At 38.4% G+C, this 15,255-nt stretch overlaps 1 protein-coding gene across 1 annotated transcript in view; it reads right to left on the minus strand.

Annotated features, from left to right (window-relative positions):
• Positions 1-1,154: 1,154 nt before the first annotated feature.
• LOC124873504 (pituitary adenylate cyclase-activating polypeptide type I receptor-like) overlaps positions 1,155-15,255 on the minus strand; it is a 56,637-nt gene continuing 42,536 nt past the window's right edge. The window contains exons 7-13 of the mRNA XM_047374195.1: positions 11,840-11,993; positions 11,676-11,736; positions 10,501-10,570; positions 7,968-8,059; positions 6,189-6,318; positions 6,071-6,112; positions 1,155-4,248 (exon numbers count right to left, since the gene is read on the minus strand). Of these exons, the coding sequence (XP_047230151.1) occupies positions 4,054-4,248; positions 6,071-6,112; positions 6,189-6,318; positions 7,968-8,059; positions 10,501-10,570; positions 11,676-11,736; positions 11,840-11,993 (744 nt within the window). The 3' untranslated portion in view covers positions 1,155-4,053. The remainder of the gene's footprint in view (positions 4,249-6,070; positions 6,113-6,188; positions 6,319-7,967; positions 8,060-10,500; positions 10,571-11,675; positions 11,737-11,839; positions 11,994-15,255) is intronic.

The raw sequence follows: 15,255 nt of genomic DNA on the forward strand, positions 1-15,255 counted from the left end.
GCAAAAGTGTTGTTTTGAGGCGATTTACAGTGGCATTCGAATGATGAACTGATCATGGAGCATGGGCAGTGTAAAAGGAAAGAAAAACAGAGGAGCAGGCAGACAAACAGAAGAATCCAGCAGTGAACAAAAAACAAAGAGCTTAATGGGAAAGGAAACCAGTGCAGGCTGTGGACAAAATGAGATGGCGCAGGTGAGCAGACCTTGCAATCAACTTGAGTGTTTGTGACAGAGGGTGGAAGACTAATTAACCAGGGCAGAGCAGAAACAGAAATACAAGAAAAGCCACAGAAAACATCTAACAGAGATCTAACAGAAAATAAGCACCAAGAACACTAGAAGGTAGCAAACACAAAAGAATGAACTAATAAGGAAACCTCTCGCAAATATATGTATAGTAAAATGACTTATGAAAGCAAGACCTAGAACAAAATGTAAAGCAAAGAAATGTTCAAAATACACACAACAGAAAATCAAAATAATAATATTTTGCCTGTAAGGACGACCAACAGCAAAGGCAATAATAAACCTGGAGAAACATCTTAAAAACAGATGCTGTGATGTTTGAGAGGAATTTAAACAGGTCAGTAAATGTCCTCTATCTGCAACAGGAAAGTAATAAACGTACCAAGTGACATAAGTTATTAGCTTTTGAAATATTTGCCACTAACAGCCCCGTCGTGGTGTTTCCCAACCAACTATGCACTGATCAACAATTTCAACCACAACATGGTATGAACTGATGCAGAGAAATGTACCGTGACGGATCCACGCAGCCTTGAAAGAGAGAACAAATTTCTTTCTTCTTGCAGAGTATGTACTGGCCTTTAAAACTGACAGATCAGAACCTATTCAGAACCAATGGTGGCCTACTCTGCTGACCCTAGTTGATCACTTTGTTCAAACTGTAACCAGATCGATACACTCTATAATATGCTTTCCAATCATTGGCCAAAAAAGTGACAAAGAAATCTAAATGTTGTCCTATCTACTGTTTTGCGATACAGAAAGTGATACTTTAAAATTTGTTTTTTTCTAAATTAGTGCAAAATTGTAGGTACAAATGAGATACATTTACACATACCTGAATTTGTACTGATTAGGTGACCTCTGAAGGTAAATGGGTAATGAGTAAAGGGGCAGAACACAGAGGCTTGCAACTTCTTCAGAATTTTATTTGTAAAAACAAACTTTTGAAAACCATGTATTCATTTCCCTTTATGTCACAATTATACAATACTTTGTGTTGGTCTATCACATAAAATCCTTAAAAATAAGTTTGTAGCTGTAACATGACATATTATGAAAAAGTTCTTTTCAAGACTCTCATTCTCAAAATTTTATTAGTACAAGGATAGAGCAAGGACTATTTTAGAAGTGAATTATTACATGTTTGCTGCTTTTATAACCATACAGTAACAGAGTACACACACTTGCCATGGGAATATTAAACTCAAATTAATCACAATAAATCACAATCTTCTCATCCTCTCTAGAATACAAAAATACACAGAGGCAGAATAGTTCAGTGTAAAAATATGTATATGACATAGATTCGGATGCACAAAATGATTAAGTGTAATTCACCTGCGCTGATGATAAACACTGAGATAAACTGCATGGAAAAAGGCACAGTAGTGGTCAGTAGCTGAGGCCTATATTTCCTTCCATTAACCAAAGTGTGTGCAATATATACACATGCACATATATATATATATGTATATACATATATATATATATATATATACACACACACACATATATACATACGTGTGTGTGCGTGTGCTGTACATGTGTGCAAAATACCTACAGAGTGAAAACAGAAAAAATTACACTGATACAAAGTTTGTAACCTTGAGGCAACCTATCCTGTCACTCATTATGAATAGTAACCCAACTTTACTTGCAATGTTTTCTTAATATATATTTGTACAGAAAAACTGCAACATTAAACATCTTACTGTAAAAGAAGATTGCATGTAAACACAAACTTGTCATTATAAAGATTCCCTAGCCAAACAGATTTATTAAATTCAGTGTAGTCATTGTATAAATTAGTTGGATGAACCGCAACAATCACAAAACACAGTAGATTCACAAAGACACAACAAAAGGCTTTATAGTCTAGTGCTCCAGATGTGTGCTAATGCACTTTGCAACGTGTTGCAGCCAGAGCCACAGATAGGATCATGGATTTTGATCCCCTAAATAGGCTGGTAGTATAACACAAGAACGACCAAAGTTAAAGAAAAAAAGCGGCTCTGAATCTTTTAAAAATCACAGGTGTCATAGAAACAAATGTCTACAAGGATCATGGACAAAGGTAAACAAATTGGTGACAAACAAGTAATAATACTATGCAACTCTAGACTTTGTAGTTCCTTGAGAAACTTTGTATGGATTGGTAAAACTCCCATTCCTCATCCCTTTGGTTCCCTTCTTAAGTTTTAGATCATGCCACGAGGTTACAGATCAGACATAATGTGGATGCTTCTTCCAGCACCTAGGTGAAGTCTTCTGGGACATTATTAAGAGCGTTTCCCAATATACGTTTTAGAGGGTGAAGAGCAATGCACATGACTGGTATAAGACAGGCATCACAACATATCATTACTTTCTATCTAAACCACCCGGAGTGGCTGCGTAATTCAGTGTCCAACCACTCCAAGGTGCGTCATCGCGCCCAGCAAACCTTTTTCAGTCTGTTCTATTCTGCAGCATTGACGGTTCTGATAAAATGATCAAAAGCTGGAGTCCAGTGTCATGTCCTATATCGGCTCACTTCAGCAAGATGTATCAAATATGTGTTAAAGGTCCGAGTTAACGTGTTAATTGAGGAGTTGCACAGAGGCGCGCCATTTGAATGTTCCCGCACTGTTTCATGGATACAAAGTGGATACAAAGCCACCTTTGTGGAGCATGGTAGTGACAATAACAGTGCAAGGAATTTTAAGTGGGACTGACCATGGCTGATGAAAACAAACATGGAAACCTATGTAATTCCTTGACTGTAAAGGTAATAAATTAAGTGTGAGAACTGTTGTTTGAGTCTTAATTGCTCCTGAGCCAGCAAAATTTGGGCCAAACAGTGTTTATGTTCCATGACAGCTGAGAGACTGTAGGAAACCTTGAGTTTTTCGCTGCAGGTTAAATGCAAAACATGCCTTACCTATTGAAAAAGAACAGTCACTCATATAATTAAAAATATAATTTTACAATTGTCGGAGTAGTAACTGATAAAAACAATCTATAATCTGAGTGCAGGCATGATTTTATCTTTCTGTGTATCAAATGTTCAAGGTTTAAGTATTAGTTTGGTTCTACGTTCAACATTGATTTGGACTGACAATTCCCATCTAGATCTCTGGCTATATTTAGGAAAAACTGTAACTCCTAATAAAATTATTTTGCATCGCAAGGCATTTTAGTATGCAGTATGACATTTGTGTGTCTGTTGCATAAATGTGAACATCTGACAAAAATGGTTGGTTCTGGTGTACTATACAAAATGCACTTTGTTTTAATATAGTAAAATTTGTTGCTTCTCATGGAGTTGGATGAGACTCACTTTTGTAAACAGACAGATGTAGTTGTAAATGGATTCTAATATAACTTATTAAAAATAAGTGAGTCAAAGCTTTAGAAACTGTGTTACATTAAAACACTTATTTTCATTCATTCATTCACCTTTAACTTCACTTAAACTTTAACTAACAAATCTCCTGTTCACGGTTATACAAGTTTTTCTAAATGTTCTTTTTTTTAATGGCAGAAACGGTTCAGTGTTTGAAAGTAAGATGTGGAGGAGTAGCCCCAAAGCAAAAATTCAAACCATGACATGTTTTCCCACCAACACTCTAAAATCTTTTGTCTTGGGGGAAAGCTTATTGTGCTGTAAATGTGTGTGGGCTAATGCTGACGTCTTGCACAGTAAGTTCAGAGGTCTCACATTTTTTCAGAATTAAAATAACCTTCAACAACTAGGCTCTAAGGTTTAGTCTCTGCACAGAATGACGTACCAGGCAAAAAGCTGCTGGACTTGTTGGATGGCTCTCAGACTGCTGACATGCTGTTGGGTGTAAGGGCATGTGCTTCGGAGACCTGCTGCTCTTTAGGACTGGATTTGTCCAGGACGGATATCTGTGTGACCGTGCTGCTTTCGTTGAAAAGCATACGCCGTCGTTTACTGTAGCTCAGGTAACTCTGAGTCTGCCACTTCCAAAATCGTTTCTTCAGCTCAGCCTGCACCTGAAAAAATGTATACAGATTTAATGAAAAAGGTCCAACAGTTTAACAATTTAAAGGGGACATATCATGCATTTTTTAGCCTTTAAATACATTTATTATGTTGTGTACTTGGAGTATGTAGGACTGCAGAAAAGTTGAATTTAGTCTCTCCAGGTGCTGTGTAGATATCTTTATATTCTGTTTGTTTCATATTTTTCAGTCCATTCAGTTTTCTCGATCATCTGTTACGTTTTTCAAACTGTTACGTCACAGTATTTGCTGCAGAACAGCTAAATAAGGGCATGGACTTCCGGCTGATTAATTTCATGTGTCTGCCATATGTTGATGTACATTCCAACGAACCATTAAGGACAATGGCCTCTGTGACAGTGCTTCATGGACTCACTTGCACACACACACATGCTCAAGACAAACATATGCACCTCTCACACCACCTTCACCGTTCCCAGCATGATGTTGTTTTGTAAATTTGTTGCTTCTTTGTGTTGAGGTTTTTTGCAATCTCAAACTGTATCCTGCTAAGGATAAAGTGTGAAATATGATTTTTTTCCCCTCTACTTACCTAATGTGGCCTCTTTTCTCAACTAACAAGGGCAGCGCCTGTGAATGGGCAGCAAAGCCTCGGTGACCCGTCCCCCCATTGTCTTGTGTCATGATGTATGTTTGGATGGGTTGTACTGGAATTCTAATTTCCCCTCAGGGATCAATAAAGTATCTTTGAATTGAATTTAATTGAATTTATTTATTTCTCGCTGCGATTTTGTAGTCCAAGCACAAGTATGTCGATGCTGCAAGAGAATAAGTCTAAATGTTAGGTTGCTTTTGTTAGCGCTGTGTGCTGCTTCTAGCTCCTTGAGGACAGAACCGTACTGTGTGTTTTGACTATTATTACAATATTATTATTACATTAACAGTTTTGCATTGTTTTTGCCATTTTTGTCTTGTTTCTGCGCCGCTAGATAATTGTTATCAAACTACAAAAATGGCCGAGCAGGTTCATGTGGAGCGGTCTTTGACCTCGAGAGGGCGGGGTGTGAAGTGCCTCAGTCACATTTAATGAGACCGCACTAAAACGAGTGACTCTCAGACACATCTTACAACAGGGCTTAAAGAGGAGCCTGTGGAGCTACAATAACAAGGAATTCAGACCAAAGTATTGCAGTTCCATTTTATATAGACCACAACTGAATGGTTTAAATGTGAAAAGGAATGATTTCAAAGCATAGAATGTCCACTTTTACTTAAGAAATAATGAAGCATACACCTTTCCATTATTTTGTTCATTTTTGAAAGTCGCTAAACAGATACAATGTAAGATATATATACTTCAGTGCTTTAGGCGCACAGCTGTTTTAACTTTCTGACAGCACAAGCAGCCAGAACTCTCAGCAACAAATAACAATATTTCCCAAAACAATTACAAAAGACCTTCAAAAAGCTTTATGAACTTTGTTTTAAATGATTGCACGAAAACCTCACAACTTAGAAGGAAAGTATAAAGAAAGAGGGGATCATTTATACATCAAGCTACACACCTAAGCTCCTTTATAACACCATAATTCAACCAGTGAGACTAAATAAGACAGCCAATACTAAAAATCAATCAAACCAATTTAAGCTTTTATCCACTAGATGGCAGTAATTTCCTATTCAATCACATGGTCAAACTTGTCAAATTGATTTTCATCATTTATTTGTAATTACTGACTTTGTGAGATTCAGTTCACTTATGGAAAACAGGACTAACTTGTAGGTGAATGACTGACAGATCCAAAACAAGTGTGTGTGAGAGTGTGTGTGAGTGTGCATGATTTGCACTCACTTCTCCGTTTAGGAAACAGTACAGCAAGGCTACGACAAATCCCTTTAAAAGATGAAACATGATATCAGTTGTTAAACATTATTTTGCTTAATTATTAAAAGTGTGTTTATAGTTGTACCTGGAAAGATCCCAGGCCGAGCTCGATGAAGATCCGGGCTTCTGCTCCTGTATGTTCTGGCAGGAAGGCAAACACCATGTAGTGCATCCCAAACAGTGGAATGAGTAGCAGGGTGGATTTGGCCAGTCTCCTGCAGACACATTAAAGTGTCATACAGTGGGGAGAACAAGTATTTGATACACTGCTGATTTTGCAGGTTCTCTCACTTGCAAAGCATGTAGAAGTCTTTAATTTTTATCATAGGTACACTTCAACTGTGAGTGATGGAATCTAAAACAAAAATCCAGAAAATCACATTGTGTGATTTTTAAGTAATTAATTTGCATTTTATTGCATGACATAAGTATTTGATCACCTAACAACCAGAAAAAAATCCCAGCTCTCACAGGCCTGTTAGTTTTTCTTTAAGAAGCCTTTCTGTTATCCACTCATTACCTGTATTAATTGCATTTGTTTGAACTCGTTCTCTATATAAAAGACACCTGTCCACACAATCAAACAAACTCCAACCTCTGCACAATGGCCAAGACCAAAGAGCTGTGTAAGGACATCAGGGATAAAATGGTAGACCTGCACAAGGTTGGGATGGGCCACAGGAAAATAGCCAAGCAGCTTGGTGAGAAGGCAACAACTTTAGGTGCAATTATAAGAAAATGGAAGAACTTCAAGATGACAATCTCCCTCGGTCTGGGGCTCCATGAAAGATCTCACCTTGTGGCGCATCAATGATCATGAGGAAGGTGAGGGATCAGCCCAGAACTACACGGCAGGACCAGTCAATGACCTGAAGAGAGCTGGGATCACAGTCTCAAAGAAGACCTTTAGTTACACACTAAGCCACCATCGATTGTAAAATCCTGCAGCGCACACAAGGTCCTCCTCAAGGTCCTTCTCAAGGTCCTGCTCAAGCCAGCGCATGTCCAGGCCTGTCCGAAGTTTGCCAATAATGAGGAATGGGAGAAGGTCATGTGGTCTGATACGACAAAAATAGAGCTTCTTGCTCTAAACTCCACTCGCCATGTTTGAAGGAAGAAGAAGGATGAGTACAACCCCAAGAAACATCTTTCTTTGGGAATGCCTTTCTGCAAAGGGGACAGAACGACTGAACCGTCGTGAGGCGAGGATGGATAGGGCCATGTATCGGGAGTTCTTAGCCAATAACCTCCTTCCCTCAGTAAGGGCATGGAAGATGGGTTGTGGCTGAGTCTTCCAGCATGACAACGAACTGAAGCACACAGCCAGGGCAACTAAAGAGTGGCTCCTTAAGAAGCATCTCAAGGTTGTGGAGTGGTCTAGCGAGTCTCCAGACCTGAACCAACCCAAAATCTTTGGAGCGAGCTGAAAGTCCGTATTGCCCAGCGAGAGCCCCAAAACCTGAAAGATCTGGAGAAGATCTGTATATAGGAGTGGTTCAAAATCCCTGCTGCAGTGTGTGCAAACCTTGTCAAGAACTACAGAAAACGTGTGATATCTGCAATTGCAAAGAAAGGTTTCTGTACCAAATATTCAGTTTTGTTTTTCTGATGAATCAAATACTTATGACATGCAATAAAATACAAATGAATTACTTAAAAATCACACAATGTGATTTTCTGTTTTTTGTTTTAGATTCACTCACAGTTGAAGAATACCTATGATAAAAATGGAAGACTTCTACATGCTTTGCAAGTGAGAGAACCTGCACAATCAGCAGTGTATCAAACACTTGTTCTCTCCACTGTAGGTATACAGCCATGTGTCAGCACTGATGCTCATAGAGAAGCATTTGTTCTCACTCACTTAAAGTGACTTGTATCGTTGCCACCGACTCCAGGAGACGTCAGCTTTTGAACCAGAATACGGATCACGTTCAGAAAGATGATAAAGTTCACCTACATGGCAGAAAAACACAATAATGTTTATTTAATATTTTGTCCCTGCTGAAAAATTAGGTACTTATTATTGTTTGAATCCTATAAAATCTTGAGAAACATGCATGACCACAATTGTGGCTTAGGCAAGCCAAGGAGTCATATCCTCATGGTAGAAAGAAAGTGTTCCCTTTTACAACTGTTGGGTTTGATATTTTAAACTCTTAAGATTCTATCACAGTATTTCAAACAGTTTGAGGTCTGGACTGACCGAGCCATTGTAATGCCTTAATTCTTTTCTGTTTTAGCCATTCAGATTTGCTGTTGTGTTTGGGATCATTTTCCATTTGATGAAGGAGTTTGGACCAAGCATCAGCTCATTGCCTCCAATTTGACTCTATAAAACTTAGGTTTACAGAGGAGGTAACGGTCAACTCAATGGCTGCAAGGTGTCCAGGTCCTGTGGTTGGAAAACAAGCCCAAATTATTAACCTTCCACCACCATGCTTAACAGCTGCAGTGTTTAGTTTTCTAAAAACATAGTGATTTGTGTGTAACCAAGAATCTCTATTATGGTCTCATCCATCTAAAAGACATTGCTCCAGAATAAGTTTAATTCATATGCAGTTTCACACACAAGTACTGCCTTCATATCCTATATGCTAGTTCTCTCATAGCAACAATCCAAATAAGCCAATTTTGTTTAATCATGAACCTTAACAATCAACTCAGGCCTGCAGAGTCTGAGATGGAGCTCTTGGGATTTGTGCTATTTCACTGAGAAATGCCCAGTTTGACCCTGGGGTGAATTTGGTTAGGCATCCATTTCTGGAAACGTTGGACACTGAGCTAAATATGTTCCACTTCTAAAAAAATCTTTCTCACTGCACAATAATTGGCTTCAAATAATTTAGAAATGACCTTATAACTCTTCCCAGATTGATCGGGGACTATGTTTGCATTTCTCAAGATCATTGCTGAAGCCTTTCCTGCCTGGCATTGTGCATGCAGCTGCATGGTTCACAGCAGCATACTTCCAAAGCTTCAGCTTTCATAGATGTGATCCCATTGTTAGTGTCATCCATTTTGGGGGGATAGACCGGCTGTTGTTTGTTTGTTGTTGAGTGTTGTATTATGTTTTGTGAAGATTAAAGCCTCCTCTTGCTATTTTTAAAAAGAAAATTGGTGGAGTTTTCCATGGGCAGGATGAGGCATAGTTTAAGGTGATTTAGAATCACCAGCAGTTAATCCACGGTATCAACGTGTGGCATGCGGTACTGATTGAAGTGTTTTATGTTGAGTGTTTCATTTGCTGTGCAAGTGTGCTGAATTGCTGATGCGATCAGCAAGGTGCGCGTGTTTTGTCCGGCTGATCCCAAATCAGCAAGGAATTGGAAGTTGGACTTTTAAAAGAAGCTGTGGTCTGGGCCTCGTGGCCTGACCACTCCTTTGTCCCAGTTTTATTAATGGAGTTTTTCCACTGAGTTTCCGCCTCAGAGTTTTATGACCCTTTGTTCGAGATTTGGGGCAATCAGTTGCTAGTGGCTAAGGGCACAGCCCACCGTCTACAAGCTGATAACCGCAAATCGAGACATCAGCACACTAGTAGGGCTTCTCTTTCCAAGTTAACCCAAATTGCAACTTTCTGTCCATAAAACTGCTGGTTTGAGCTTCATAGACACTCAATTCGCATATATTCTCTTTTATTATTATTATGTAATCATTTTCATCCCCTTTGTGTAGAATACTGCTTGTTAGTTAGGACTTTTAGGTGAACGTTTTTGAACCTTCACCTTCAGTGGCGGAACGTTGTTTAAGATGTAATGTCTCTGCACGTCTTACTTCTTGACTGCTACTTTACCATTAAATTCTATTGAAACACGAAGGGTGTTGCCTTTCACATAGAGTTTATTCATTTTTGTTTAATCTTTGTTTAGCAACAAAAGAAAATGTGGAATCAGTTGTGTATTTTTATTTATAGGAATTGAATTTAGAACCTTGTGAAGGCCAGATAATTTTTAAGACCTCCATGTCAAAACCTATAACTAAAGGATGGTGCACTGATCTATCTCACTATGTTAGTGTAAGAAAATATGCAGCTGGTTACAGTAAACACATTTTGATGATAAAACACAAAAACTCCCCCCAAAATTAAGTAAAGTGACAAAGGAGAATTGTGAACAGAAATCAGGAGAAAGGAAAAGAGAGGAAATCCTATGAAACTGTTATATTGTAACCACAACTGCAATCATTTCTTTATAAACAAACAGAGACACTCAAACATATTCATATTGTATATGATCAAACTTCAATATAAGAAATAAGTTGCTTTAACATGATTGGTTATTGTGCCAGTCAGATAAATACAAAATTTGAGTCTAACGTCAGCCAACATCTAAGACTGAGGACTCTTCTCATACTTCAATAGCTCCCAATATATGGAGAGTATGGAGAATACTCACCAGTAGGGAGGCAGTTATTGGACCCTTAATGATCCACCAGATGAAGGCCACATCTGTGTCATCCCAGCACCTGGGATGCATAACAGCCGATAATTTAATAAACAGAACAATATCAGGCCTGACACTTTTATGTCTCATCTCAAGAAATATGCAATTAAACTGTATATCTGTATCTGTAGTGCCCTTGTTATGATTTCAACTATTTCTAAAGGCTCCATGATGCATTAGATGTAACATCTCTTGCCTGCTTATTGGCTTAACGCATCTAGCAAAATAGGATAGCTAGTGAAACATAGTAAGGTTCTACATTCAGTGTAGAATACACAGAGAGACTACTGTTACACTGCAAATCGCTAATATTGCATGCTAAAGCCAGTTAAAACATCAACCCTGTTTTAAAATATAACTGAAACCACTGATTGCTCTCAAGGAAACGGTTAAAAAATACCTATTTCAATACTGCTGTTAGGTCTTCATATATTATAAATGTTATATCAGAATCTGCTAAAATGTCAAAGCGGTAGAAAAACTGGAAATCAGAAATCAGACACATAATTCTGATTGGTATCTCTCTAAACCTGACTTTATTTCTACTTAGCAACTATGTTCAAGTATTTTGGGATTTTATAAGCTCAATAATGGACTAAAATGTCTACATGCATCTTAAAATGTCTACGTGACTCTGTGCACAGTGCTCTTTTTTCTGGGCTCCATGCAGATGCTTTGATACTTTCTCACTGCCAACAGGTGAACTAAACAGTTTTCCATAAATTCTGAATAGAGAGTTTTATTTGTGTTCAGACTGAAACTATAATTAGAGCTTCTTACATCGTTCAGTCTTCAAATTCCTCATCTGTCTGCTCTATTAGGCAGCTTATTTCCACCAGAAATACAAATTGGGTTGAGAATTTTACAACGAGAAGAAGGGTTAGGGTAAGGGTTTATGCAAGACGTTTTAGAAAAAGGGTTTCAAAATCTAAACTTTAAGTAAAGTACAGCTCAATTAAAAACTGTTACCTTAAGAACTTAGTTGAATCTATTTTTGTCTCTTTTAATGGGAAGCGTACAGGTGAATGGACTGTTGTGTAAAAAGCAGCAAGGTTTTATCAGCGTGTCTGCCTATTCGTTCTCATTTGTTTTCCTGACTTTCACCAGCAGCCACAGCAGGAACTCACCCATTATTACTGCAGAAGTTTCGAGTGAGAATCCAGGCTGTGATGATTATTGTAGGTAGACCTTGGAAGAAGTAAAAAAAATCCAAAAGAAACCAAAGTATTAGGGAAAAGGTACTTGTTGCTGCTCTAACAAGATACTCTGAGAAAGTAACAGAGATACCCACCCCAGCCGATTAGTATATACCACCAAAAGTATTTTTTCTGAAAGACGAAGGTGAGTGCGAGCAGCGTCTGCAGGTACATCCCCTCCACCAGTAGCCAGAAGTAGTTGGCCAGGATACTAAAATGGAAAAAGGCCACGGCGGACTTGCAGGCTGTCTACCGGAGAGGACAAAGACATACATCATACAAGTTTGTAAACTGCACTTAACTAAAGTAAAAAATGTTATAACTCTCTCTTCTAGGGTGTTATCTTATAATCTCATCATCCTTCTTCCTCTCCTCTATTATTTTCTCCTTCTCTCCTTTTTTTTCTTTTTCCCCACCTCTCCATCTCCATTGCAAAGCAGTTTCTAATAAAGTTTACACACATATATATCTATCTATATATATAGATAGATATCTATATATCTATCTATATATATATAGATATATATCTATATATCTATATATATAGATATATATCTCAGGTGGTCAGCCGTAATGCTCCACTTGTGAAAGTAAATCTGTTGGGCTTCTTCTTGACGTGGAGAGAGACAAAATTATTTGTCGTACTGAACATTTTTCATTTTAAGATTTTAATTTATTTGTGTTGTTGGACCATGTTTGGACCATTTGCACGTTGCTGGACGCCACCAGGCCTTCCGGCGTTTTCGGCCATTTTATATCCCAGGACAGTCCGCTACTACAAATCCCAGCGGCTGATAGGACAGGGGCGTCACAGCTCTGAGGCCACAGTCAACTATATAACAGAGTATGAGACGGCCGACCTTTGCCTTCAGCTGAAACCGAGACGCGGTTATCACGCAACTGGAGCATCAATTCTGGACAAGAAATCCCGCGTGGACTTTCATTCCTTCTCCCCGTTGGCCAACAAAAAAGAAAAATTCATGAAAGAAGTTTCTGGAATAGGAAGGTCAGAGATTTTACTTTACCGATCAAAGACGCGAGCTTAACACGTAACCAAAAGACCACGGAGTTTTCAAGGAGTAGCAATTTTTCCTCCTTGTTTTTTTTGTTCCAGTCAACTAGTGACGGTCCGTCATATTTTTCACCTTTCTGCCAAGGACGCCACAAAGGACGAAAAACGGACTGCTTTGCTGAGTTAATCATGGACGCATATTTTACCCTTTTTAGTAGAACTTTGCATGTTTGATAAGGTGAAGATTATTGAATCGGAAGAGCGAATTGTATCAGGACTGTTGATTTAATAAATATTCACGTAGATAAAGAGAAGGTGTTTGTGTTTATTTTGTGCAAGAGTGATTTGTCAGTCAAAATAAGGTCAAAGTTCCCCATGTTTTGGCAGAAACGGTTGATTAAACAGTGACATCTAGTAAATACAGGGGTTGGACAATGCAACTGAAACACCTGTCATTTTAGTGTGGGAGGTTTCATGGCTAAATTGGACCAGCCTGGTAACCAGTCTTCATTGATTGCGCATTGCACCAGTAAGAGCAGAGTGTGAAGGTTCAATTAGCAGGGTAAGAGCACAGTTTTGCTCAAAATATTGAAATGCACACAACATTATGGGTGACATACCAGAGTTCAAAAGAGGACAAATTGTTGGTGCACGTCTTGCTTGCGCATCTGTGACCAAGACAGCAAGTCTTGTGATGCACAGTCATAAGATCTAAATATTATTGAGCCACTTTGGGGTGTTTTGGAGGAGCGAGTCAGGAAACGTTTTCTTCCACCAGTATCACGTAGTGACCTGGCCACTATCCTGCAAGAAGAAAGGTTTAAAAATCCCTCTGACCACTGTTCAGGACTTGTATATGTCATTCCCAAGACGAATTGACGCTGTACTGGCCGCAAAAGGAGGCCCTACACCATACTAATAAATTATTGTTGTCTAAAACCAGGTGTTTCAGTTTCATTGTCCAACCCCTGTAGTTATCAACTATTACTGAGAATTTACTAATTGTAATTATCAAGGGCTTTGAGCCACAATTACAATCCCAGAGGACATCTCTGATTTCGTTTCATAAATAAGGATTTTTGGTTAAGAAATTAATTTTGTCAAATTACAATTTTCAATTATAATTATTGATAAATATTAATTAATCAATAATCATAATCCCAACAGTGTCAAGTGTAAATCTTCCTAAAAATTTAAAAGTAGTGTCTATCTGTATCTTTCTCATTTTGCTTGTGGGCTAAATTTGTATCACTATTGAATCATGGGCTGCAAATGACACTATCATCATTAAAGATAATGAGTTTGATCATCGACGTACAGCGGAGGACATCAAACAATCATGATTAAAACTAAAAAGAACTTATAACTGATTTGAGGAAGAAGTAAAATATAAATGCTTCACTGCACACCAATGGGGAAAGGGTGGAGGTATTGTCCAGCTTCAAACACATGGGCGCCATCATTTCTGAGGACTTATCACGGACAACAAACACTGTAGTTCTGGCTAAGAAAGCACAGCAGTGTCTGTATTTTCTTAGAATGCTCCGGAGAGTAAACCTGTTGCAGCAGCTCATTACAACTTTTTATAGCTGTTCCACCAAAAGCCTATTTTCTCACAGCATCCTGGTGTGGTATGGCTCAGCAGCAACATAGAAATCTCTAAGGCAATTTTAAAAAACTGCCCAGAACATCATCGACCAACAGCTACCTACGCTGGACAATTCATCAACTCATGTTGCCTTCAGAGAGCATACAATATTCTGACATACTCGCTCTGTCCTGCCCACCACCTAGTTGAATTGCTGCCTTTCGGAAAATGTTACAGATCTATCCAAACATGCAACTCAATATTTCTGAACGGCTTCAACCCTAAAGCTATCTCTGTAATGAATTCTGACCTACATAGCTTTTCCCACTGACTAAAGTCTGTTAGCATTAATGGACAAGAGATTCTTTATTTTATGGATTTTAACGGCATACAATACCTAAATTCTGACATGAATATGTCATTTGAATGCGGTAGTGTTGATGAATGAGCAATACCTATTATTTAATTAGCTACTGTTTTACATTTAGTCTATCCTTGAGTGCCAGAGTTTTGTCGTTTTATTTATTGATACAATGTCAACTGAGTCTCTAACTCCAACTCTGATTAGCTGTATATTTTGTATAAATGTGCTGCTAAAAGAACCAGTGTTGATCCATTTTCTGTTTTTTTTGTCAGAAACCTCAAGATCTTTACTTAAAATGTCATGAGTTCAAGAGTTCAAGATCCCATATCATCTAACAAGGGGCCTTCAAAAGAAACAGACCCACAGCATTCCACACCCTCTACCACACTGAGCAGCCATGATGTGCTGGTTTTATTTAGAGCTGGTGGCACCAAGATGCCACTCTGTGCCACTTGAGGCATGACCATGCATGGCATTTGTGTTTACAATCCATGAATTCCCAATTGATAACTCAAGAACCAAAATACTGATGGAGGAAATGTATCAC

The sequence above is a fragment of the Girardinichthys multiradiatus genome, chromosome 9 (assembly GCF_021462225.1).
Source record: "Girardinichthys multiradiatus isolate DD_20200921_A chromosome 9, DD_fGirMul_XY1, whole genome shotgun sequence".
NCBI classification, from domain to species: domain Eukaryota; kingdom Metazoa; phylum Chordata; class Actinopteri; order Cyprinodontiformes; family Goodeidae; genus Girardinichthys; species Girardinichthys multiradiatus.